The sequence below is a fragment of the Lotus japonicus genome, chromosome 6 (genome assembly GCF_012489685.1).
Source record: "Lotus japonicus ecotype B-129 chromosome 6, LjGifu_v1.2".
NCBI classification, from domain to species: domain Eukaryota; kingdom Viridiplantae; phylum Streptophyta; class Magnoliopsida; order Fabales; family Fabaceae; genus Lotus; species Lotus japonicus.
The window spans coordinates 1,188,724-1,199,543 of NC_080046.1; the positions used below are offsets into that span (position 1 = coordinate 1,188,724).

The window sequence follows — 10,820 nt, forward strand, 5'->3', positions numbered from 1 at the left end:
ACTGGAACTGTCCTTGCAGAACCTACTCCCTCAATCCCCTCAGCACCATCTTCATTCTCCTACTACTGATTAATAATTGCAATACAGGAGCCATGGGAGGTTGATGCTGTTCACAATCATAAACATAGTAGCAGTAGCATTGCTCTATGAGGACAAAAATAAAGTTCCATATTTAAATGCTTTTATTTAACATGTTATGTTCCTTATGTTTAGGCTTATTTCACTATATATAGTCTTTAGATTTAAAATTCGGTAATAATTTCTTCTTCTACTGTGAACAATGTAGAAGAAGAATGGACAACAATGTAGTGAAAACGATAAATTACTTAAGGTTTCTTTCTTTTTTACAAGAGGGAAACTAAACAAAGCAAAGCTACGTTAGAGAACCAAGGCAAAATGATTCAATGGCAAATAAAGGTGGAAGCCTCCAAACAGTACGCGAAGCGCCTCTCACAAAATAAATATTGTGACTAGTTAAGTAAATAGTACATACATATATATATTTATGTCATCACACTCAAACAAAGTACATGCGTATTGTTTATTAACGTGTATAATACAAATGTGAATTTTAACTAAAAAGCAACACAAAAAACATACACTTTTTAATTGTTCTAGCACCCCTTATCATATAGCTGAAACACAACTTTAATTTTTTATCACACACTTGAATCAAACTGGAACTGTCCTTGCAGAACCTACTACCTCAATTTCCTCAACACCATCTTCATTCTCCCCAGTCAATTCCTCTAGTGATTTTCCCTTTGATTCTGGAACCAATAAGGTGAATAACATCCCAGTGAAGTTGATCACACCAAGCATAATAAGGGAGTTCTTAATCCCAATACCAGTTGGGTACCCTGCATCAGTCTTGGAGGGGTCCTTACTTTGTGCAGCATATAAGAACCCAAATGCACCCACCAATGCTCCTAACTTTCCTGCAGCAGCTGAGATTCCATGACAAGTAGACCTCAACCTTGCTGGGAAAATCTCTGCTGGCACAACAAAAGTGGTGGCATTTGGACCAAAATTGGCAAAGAAGAATGTGAGTGAGTAAATCACAACAAACCCAATTCTGTTCTCTTTTTGGGTCCAGTGATCATAGGGTATAGCCAGGGCAAACATGAACACAGTCATGAAGAAGAAACCCATCAATTGGATAGCGAAACGGCCCATGTGATCGATAAGTGCTACTGTGAACCAGTAACCTGGCACAGTACTGCATAGTGCTATGAGTGTTTGTGCTTTTGCAATCTTGTAAACCTCATGGATTGCATTCATTTCTTTAGCTGGAGGGATCCATCCAATTGCACTGAATATGTCTTTCTGGAAAAGGTTCTGGCTGTAGAATGCTATGTCCAATAAGAACCAAGTGGAAGTGGTTCCCAGCAAATGCAGCCCGTGGCGCTTGGCGAATTCCTTGCTGAATAAACCATACTGATGGTTAGCTGCTTCTGTAATTGTCTCTAACTTTTCTTGCTCAACTACAAGTTCAACATTCAACACCTTAGACATGTCTGCAGCCGCTTGTTTTGCATTCTTGGCAATGAGGGCTGTGTAGCGAGCTGTTTCCGGCATTTTCAGACGCCAATAGAAAGTAAGTGCTGCTGGGGCTGCACCAAACATCAAAACCATACGCCAAACATAATCAAATGCAGGAAGTACCAAGGATGCTGCTGGATTTTCATGATATGATGGAACATTGTATTTGTGGTCAAATGCAGCTGAGATAATCAAGGCAACTATCCCACCAGCAAGGATTCCAAATCCTTGCATAGCAAACACAGCAGCTATGAATGCGCCTCGAGTCTTTTTGTTGGCATATTCAGACATGATTGTAGCAGAAAGAGGGTAGTCACCACCAATCCCAAATCCAAGCCAGAACCTGAAGAAACATAGTGTTGCCATGACACTCTTTGCACTTGACCCAAAAGAGAGGCCTGAGCCAATTGAACACACTACCATTATGATAAGAGTTAAACCATAGACTTTTTTTCTCCCCATTTTGTCACCAAGCCAACCAAAGAATAGCTGGCCTGCTATTGTTCCACAAAATGCAACACCAGTGACAGCAGCTTGAACATTAGGAGGAAGAGTTCCAGGCTTTGGTGCATTTGGTTCTGTGTAATATATCCTCCCCAACAATTTGGTGACAAGGGAAATGCAGAAGAGATCATAGGCATCAGTGAAGAAGCCCATTCCAGCTATCACAATTGCAGTGAAGTGGTACAGTTGTGTCTTGGCCACATCAAGTGTGTTGAGAACCCCCAATTCTCGAGCCATCACTGGATCTGCTACCTTCTTTAACCCCTATTAGAAGTTTCCTGCACAAGTACAATAAATAAGCTTAAGATAGATATTCTTTTCCCTTTGTTTTTACACCTGTGATTGAAATTCATATGAAAAACTGAGATTTCAGATAAATATCTCAGGTTTATTGGCTTCTAATTAATTCTTATTGACCGGTGGAGCAGAAATATAATAAAGGAGTTAGGCAAACCTTACCGATTATCATGATAGAACATTTAGGAGAGCACCATTGACTTATCTAAGGAATAAACTATCTTAGTGGTGCTATTGAAAACATTGCAGTTATAACCTTTTATCTTGTTGATCTAAGATATGAATGTAATTTTGTAAATTCGGGTTATGTCTAACTCTACTCTAAAAACTAGTTTAGGGGTGAGGATTGTCCTATCATTTATAAGGATTATTTTGGCTATATCTCTTAGTCAATGTTGGACTTCTTAACACACCGCACACCTAGGGCTGAATATTTAGAGCGTGAAATATGGAAGAATGAACATTGGAACCATTAATGTTTCGTAGCCCACTAAACATTGGAGACACTGGGGTGAAAAATTAACCGCGGTTAATATGTGATGGTAAAAAACTACCACATAATTGATTTTATGTAGATTTTTCATCAAACTTTTTATGTGCATTTTGCTTCAAAAAATTCCCTGCGAGTTTTTCTCAAAATGATGTTAAAAAAATTGCGAATTTTTTGGAGAAATCCGCTACAAAATTTTGAAGTAAAATCTGCAAGAACGCGGGTGTCTATGAATGGTTGCATACTATTATGCACCTCAAATCACTCAATCTGATTAGAATAATTGAGGGAAAGTTGGAGCAATGTGTTGTGTGGAAATGCATTGGAAACTAGTAAAAAGTTAGTTGGACACTACAAATACACCAAAACCAACAAAAATAAGAATAGAAGAGTGAGTAATAAGAGATGTGAGCAAATCAACTCTTTCATCACACTGATTATTGAATAAAATTCATTTCAAATACTTCACCTAAGTTTTACCAAATAATAGTGTCTATCAAAAGAATGAGACTGTCCAACTTACCTTAAGGGTTATAACTTTATCCAAGTGTATCAATTAATAATATTATTTATATTTCAAAAAAAAAAATATTTATAAAAAAAATAAGTAAAATAAGTATAAAATTTCTAAGATATTTATCTTAAATACCATTAGTTCACCTAAGATGTGGTGAAATAAACTCATGAGGCAAATTATAGGACCTAAGTTACTAACATTCCTCATGAAAATGACAACAATATTGAATTGTTAAGAGGAAGGCCCGGCATTCATTGGTGGAATGCTTGTTATTATTAAAGCTTTCCACTTAAAGGAACTCTATTTCCTGTTCCATACATAACACAATTTAAATGAAAGAGAAGAAGGGCGAGAGAGCAAACCTGCTTGTCTGAAACTAAGCTGAAGAAAAGTGGTGGTTTCGGGATTGGGAGGCGTAGGTACTCTTAGCTGCAGCAATACATACATATATATAGGTAACATAGTCCCCCATCCATCCCTGGAAGGCTTCCAAAGTCAAAAGAATAAGCTTGGCATGTAAATATCATATTATATTCCCAACTCTTTAGCCCCATAAATGTCAACGCTTCACTAACACCAACCTGGCCATGTAGGCCATTTTTTAAATCTGAAAATCCATTTAAGATTTTATTATCAGCATGCGCATGTTAAGTATATTTCATTATCTACCAAATGTTGTTTTTTTAAAATCACAGTCAATATTAGAATAATCTTGTATTAGAATAATCATGATATAGTATTTGGTGAAAGAATAAATATATATATATATATATATATATATATATATATATTGAAAATTCGATCGAAGAGACTTAACTAAATTCTCATGTACTAAATGATATGATAGCTAGCACTTTTAATAAATAAAAAAATGAGTTAATCATCATTTTAATCTATGTATTTTCATGGCCATTTAATTTATGTCTCTTGAAAGAAAAAAACATTTTTACTTAAATGATAAAAATAGTAATCATAAATATAATTTTAAGGATCTTTTTTAAAAATTAATGTGCTTATTTTTAAAAAAATTATCCTAATAAATAAATTTATCTTGTCTTAACTTAATATATGCTTAACTATAACCCTTTGACAATTGCCTATCATATTTTTATCTCTAATTAGTAATTTTGCTTAAAAAAATTGTCAACTTACAGAGTTGACATTGATCCCACTAGAATAAAGAACAACTAAACAATCAAGTGAAACTATGGATTGAAAATAGTTACTAATTTTTTTAATAGGCAAATGTTAGTTGTTAGTAGTGTCAGTAAATTAGTCTTCCTCAGACTTCGAACTTTGAATCTTTCTTATATCTCCCAGCTCTTACAACTTAAGCTAGCTAATCTTCGGGAACGAAAATAGTTGTTAATTGAAACTATGTATAATCAAATGCTAGGAGATGGACATTGCGCATGCATCATTTTGTGGCATTAACCCAAGCACGCTTTTGATAAGTTAAAGAAAGATAACTTATTCTTCGCTATAAAACCGCCAATCACAGCGCGACACGTATCTTTCTTTAGCTTATCTTTATTTTTTTTAATTTTTATTTACTCTGAACGTTCGTTTTCAACGTAGCACTGTTTCTCCCCAATCTCTCATCAACCCTCGCGTGTTTCTTTCCCTTTCTACCTGCTCCACCGTACCATTCATCTCCTTCTTATTTCGAGTTTTGTCTCTCACAGCCATACTATACTTTCCTCCACATCAATCTCAAACCCTAGTTGTCCTTCCGTGTTACCCTTCCTCTTTCAACCTACTTCTCACCAATCCATCAATATAGTCTCTTCGGATTGATCTGATGCGGAATTCATGGTTTAAATTTCTTGTGATTTTGTGAAATACTAATTGCTGTGAGCATTGGCATATGTGGTGTAGATTGATCTAACTGATTTCAGTACTTCTATTCCCTATGATTGTTCTCATATAGTCATATTATATCCTTATAATTCCTACGGCGCTTATGTGGTTTTGATCTATTTATCTTCATTTCTTACTTTCTTAATTTTTTTTGGTAGCAGAGTTTTTCTCTTAATTTCTACTGATTACTATCTTATTTTTGTGTTTCCAGACAATTGTTTCACAGAGTACCCTGTTTGATCGCTTGAAGGATGCTTAAGGATTCTCAGTTCTTTATATGGGTTATAACTCTTTATCATTTATTTTTCTTAACTTCCTTGTCTCTTTTGCTTGTGTTATGTTATGTCCCCCTTAAAAGTTGTAAACTGTATTTGTAATGGGAATGTTAAATTTTTAGGTATTTCTTGGTTAAATTTTTTTTAACTTCAATGCATGATTTATTGAGTCAGTTTTCTGGAAGGACTTTGCAGAACTTTTCAGCCAAAACAATGTTGAAGGCTATCAAGATAGTCTATCATGTTTTCAGCTTATTTATGTTTTCATGTTTTTCAAGTTTAATTCTTTTAAACTTGATTGGGTAGGACAAGTATCTCTTATCATTTGTGCCCCTCTAATATGAAATGATTTGATATCTCTCTTCAAATGTCAAACCCAGCCGTGCTATTTTTTGTCAGGAAAGACAACTTTCAGAAATAAGATTTAACATTTTGTTATTATGCTTTAGTGGTTTGATGTGTAGGATACTTTATTTCTGAATAGAAAGAAAGAAACAAGGATGTAAAAATGAGCACAGGTTAATATTTAATAAAGATAATTAGAAGGCAAAGTCTAACATGATACTAAAGGCTCTATGAAAACCCACTAAATATAGCCTGCAAGGACTTACTATGTTCTTTACAGATCCTTTGGTGGATATAAAATGTGTGTCAATTGTTATCATGGTACTATTTTTATTATTATATTACTTTAAAAACAATGTCTTTTTATTTAAGTTAATTTTAAATAAACAATGTAATTTATAAGTAGTTTAGCTATATAAGTACTGATTAGTTTTCTTTAAAGAACTATAGTTTGTATTTTATATTAGTGTTTATGAAGGCCTGACCTTCTTGATGTGTAGTAACACGAGTGAACTGCACTATTTCTATTTTTGAGAACCCAATTCAACATTAACCATCTTGCTTGCCAGTTATGTAAAGTAGATGAACAAATTGTAATAGCATAGCTATGCTATTTATGCAGATTAAAGCCATCATCTTTCAGTTTGAGCTAATATGGTAGCTGCTTCTGGTGCTGGAGCTGCAACTACCATGTTTACAAATCCACTTTGGGTTGTCAATACTAGACTTCAGGTTTTATTCTAAATGTTACACTTATCTATTTGTTGTGTTTGCCCCTTATCTCATTAATTGGCATGATACAAGATTGCTTGAGTTCTCAGTGATTTTGTACTTTAATGCTATTTTGTTTGTATCATTTACCATTAGCGTCCTTGAATTTAATACTTAAGATTTTTCTTTTCTTTCTGGGCTACAATTTTTAGAATCATGTAATATAATCAAATGTGAAGGTAATGAATGCATCATACAATTATTTAGATGTTTTTTCCTTAAGCAGATCATGTTATCCTTTTAGGAGCATGGTTTTACGTGTCAGCATAGTGATTAGTGTACCACTAACAACTTCCCTCATAATAGTATTGATGAGCTTTATATTTCATATAAATTTGTTGTGTTGTGTATGTATTCTACACTATAAGTTTGCTGCCTGTCTAATGCAGACCCAGGGAATAAGACCTGGTATTTTTAGAACTGACAGTATATACATCTAATTAGTAGTTCTCCCATGTCTTCGAACTGACTGTATATATTGCTCTGTTCTCTGATTTTATATTTAAAGTTATGTTTAAAGCTTTAACCTTTTTATATCTTTCTTTTTGTTACGAGACTAGGATGTTATCTATCAACATGGTTAAACTTTTATTTGTTCTACTCCTTGCCTTGGTTGATTTCTTTGATTGCTTTCCTAAGATTTTTCTTCTCTGAACAAGTTAATTTTTCCTTTTATGTTAATATTTAGTATAAACATTGTCTATTACATGACTGTTAACAATTTTATTATCTTATGCAGTCAATAAATTGGTCTTTGATTGAGGAGTTATGGTCTGGTGCTTGCTCTTGGTTCCTTAGAGAGAGAAAAAAGGGATGTTTTGTTAATTTTATTGTTGATGCATAATTAGTGTGAGTGGTTCTAAGAAGAGCATTATGCAGGAAATGTTTTGATGCATTTAGACAAATAGTTATAATCTTTTACGTTTTGGTTTACTCTCTCAATAGCGTAAGTTTTTTTTTTTTTATCTTTTTTGCATGGCTCTGATTTGCTATAGCGTTTCTTCTCTATGTTGGTCTTACAACAAAGGTTGATATTATTGTTCTTTGGACTCACAATCTAGGTACACTCTTTAAAAATTGAATTAAATCCTAACACCTTTTAAATTGCATAAAAAATTTGCAGCAATTTATGCATTTGTTTCATTCTGCTCCCCTATAAGTACTGCTATGGTGTCCGCACATGTTAGCAGAGCTGGCCTTTATCCATTTTACCCCTTTAAGCTCAGTGCAGTGACCACTCAATGAGATCATTCACAAATTCCAGCCTCACGGAGCATAATACAGCATATTGTATCATTTTTATCTGATTTTGTTTCTTCATAAGCAGAATATTTTTGCAACTCAACTCTCCAGTTTCTATATTTTTTCTCTTATGGGATGTACATTGTGGGAATTTCAATTTCTATAGCTCCAGATGCTTACCTACAGCATTTGAAAGAGGAACTTAACACAAAGTTGTTTGGTATAAGTTTAATATTGAGTTTTGGGTTTCTGATACTTCATTTTCTCTTTTGTCAGGCAAAACACAGTTTAGCTGTAGATATGTTGGGGACTGGTGTTCCGACGCATTTAGGTGGGGCTATCTACATCCCTTAGTGTGCTTTCATTTCATACAATCAAATTGTGCTCCTTTCATGGAATGAGATTTGAGTGCAGAAGAAGTTTTGGGTGGATGGTAGATATGAATAGTAAGAGTACTTTTGTCCATCCTACTTTCAATAATTTCTTCTCTTATTCAGTTATTCTGTTTCACTTCATGATTCCTTAGCATTATGTAGATATTCACACCATCTCCTTCCAAACTCTGCCTTGGTTAGCTTTACATCATTTGACTTATTTTTTCTCTTATTCTATTTCACTTCATGATTCCTTAGCATTAATATTCACACCATTTCCTTCCAAACTCTGCCTTGGTTAGCTTTGCATCATTTGACTTATTTTATTCTCTTATTCTATTTCACTTCATGATTCCTTAGCATTAATATTCACACCATCTCCTTGCAAACTCTGCCTTGGTTAGCTTTGCATCATTTGACTTGGGAATGGGAGTTGGGTTGATTGTGGTAGTTGATTTTTTTTCTTGGTTTTTTCACTTTTGTAGCATCATCTATGACCACATGTAATAGATATCCCACATAGTAACTTCAAATTTGATTTTGGTTGTCTTAATATTTTGATTGAAGCATATAAAGAGAACCCAAATAGAGCAAATTAGCATTAGGCAAGCTTCCTTCTGTTAAGAAAAAACTGTCAACTATTTTATTGGTTGCAGAATAAAACCTGCAGTGAAAGTTTTTGCAGCTACCCCAAATGCAAGGTTAGAAAATGATGCTGCTGATGATTTTAGCTGCTCTAAGAACAAGTGTGATTCATAATGATGTTTCAGATTATGAGAGAGAAACTAACTTAAATTCTTTACTTAGTCTTGAACAGGAAAACTCTGAGTGGCTCTTAGATTCAAAATCTGACGGATTTTCATTTGAGAACCCTTCAACCCCTCTTAGCTAAAAGTTTCTCAGATGTGAATCTTTCTCTTAGCCCTTATTATGAGGCAAGTTGGGGCATTGAGATTCTTCCTTCAGCCTCTACTATTTGTTCATTGACTGAAGTGCATTGTGGCATGTTAGAAGATAATATGTCAATGGAGAGTCTATTAGAAGCTACAAACATGAAAGAGTTTGGGCCATTTGAAGGGAAATTCAATTGGAATTCTGAGGAACCAAACGTTCTTTCTTGACGGCTAAATTTGCTCAATATAATTTGTAGGTGTGTGGTGTTAGCAAAGCTTTGATGCTGAACAAATGACTGAAACAGTCAAGTAGAATGATTCAAAACTTGGAAAGGCTATGCCCTGCCATTGAAAACCAATTTACTATGTGGATAGAAATTATTTTAACCAGTGAAAGAGAGCTTTGAGAAAGGCTTGTGGATTTTAGTTTTTCTGCTTTCCAAAATAGCATGTCCTCCCCTGAAGCTACTCCTTCCCAACGTGGTTGTTATTGGCATATCATGCTGAACTAGCACAGATGCAACTATGGATTGCTTTAGATCAGGAACATGCATAAGAGCGGTTGAAATTCATTGTATAAAAGTACCCATAAAAAAAGGCATTGCTTTCATATATATGTATAATTTATTTATTGTTCCTTTCTCCTATTATGTTACTGTATAGTTTTGTTAGTTTATTTTTTAACTTAATTTATAATACGTTTATAGTTATTTCATGCAAAATAATTTTTTTGTTTATCAGTTTATTTTATTAGAGTTAAAGAAAAGAAAATATCTTATATACGAGATATTCTCCTACATATTAAGAGGGGTTGATTCTCAATACTATCTATATATATTATTTTCAAAAATTAATAAGAGATATTCCTATTTTTTTAGTAAATTTAGAAAAATTTCAAAATAATAAATTATTCCCTAAATTTATGATTCAAGGCTGCAAACAGTCAAATGGGACAAAGGCCATAGGGCTAAACTGCAAAGCGTTGGTTATTATTTCTTTTTTTTCGAAAGTAAAAGAGTGTATCAATATTAGCTTTGAAAACAAAGCTAAAAGGGAGATAAAGAAAGCAAGGGTGATTAGTAACAACAAAAAGCTAATCACCCCACGACATAAGACGGTCCCGAAGATAGCAAACCGAAAAGCTATACAACAACCTAGAACCCCAAACCCAACCAAAAAACAAAGTGTTGGTTAATTAATTTGTTGAATTTGTCAAATTCAAAATTTGTAAAAATTATTAAGTGAAATACCTTTGATAGATATTACTCATAAAATAAGGGTAAAATATCATCTACAATAAATAGAAAATGTCATCAGTGATAATATGATTAGTTTATAACAATAAGTTCATAACAGTGTCCCTAAATCACCCTCATTTATAAAAATACCAATTAAATTTATGTCATATTTTTTTTCTCCATATTATTGATGTACTTTCTTTATAACCTACTTTGATAGAAACCAAAACACCCTAATTTTAGAGGGGCTGGAAACATATTTAACTCTTATTTACATTTAAGTTACAGTATAAAAAACTTTCATGGGGTTTTGCGCTAAAGAACACATCGACAGAGTGCCAAACACAGTTAACATTTAAAACTCATCTAATTCATACTATAAGAGATAAAACATTTAAACATAAAAATAAAAATAAGATAATAATGACATATAAGTGTTTGACTAATTAAAATTGTATGTCTCAGTAAATAC

At 33.4% G+C, this 10,820-nt stretch overlaps 1 protein-coding gene and 1 long non-coding RNA gene across 10 annotated transcripts; one reads left to right on the plus strand and one right to left on the minus strand.

Moving 5' to 3' along the window:
* Positions 1-450: 450 nt before the first annotated feature.
* On the minus strand, positions 451-3,870 carry LOC130723592 (low affinity inorganic phosphate transporter 1-like). Its single transcript, XM_057574698.1, has 2 exons — positions 3,713-3,870; positions 451-2,324 (listed from the first exon to the last, which is right to left on the minus strand). Exon 2 carries the CDS (start codon positions 2,281-2,283, stop codon positions 673-675), a length of 1,611 nt encoding a protein of 536 aa, XP_057430681.1. The 5' UTR covers positions 2,284-2,324; positions 3,713-3,870; the 3' UTR covers positions 451-672.
* A 749-nt stretch (positions 3,871-4,619) lies between these two features.
* On the plus strand, positions 4,620-9,752 carry LOC130722064 (uncharacterized). 9 transcript variants are annotated; one of them, XR_009013759.1, is made up of 4 exons: positions 4,908-5,318; positions 5,422-5,491; positions 6,453-6,562; positions 7,341-9,752. It is a non-coding gene; the product is annotated as an uncharacterized LOC130722064 (long non-coding RNA). The 9 variants fall into 9 exon arrangements; XR_009013760.1 differs by having other exon boundaries at positions 4,908-5,247; XR_009013763.1 differs by having other exon boundaries at positions 4,908-5,165.
* The last annotated feature ends 1,068 nt before the right edge of the window (positions 9,753-10,820 follow it).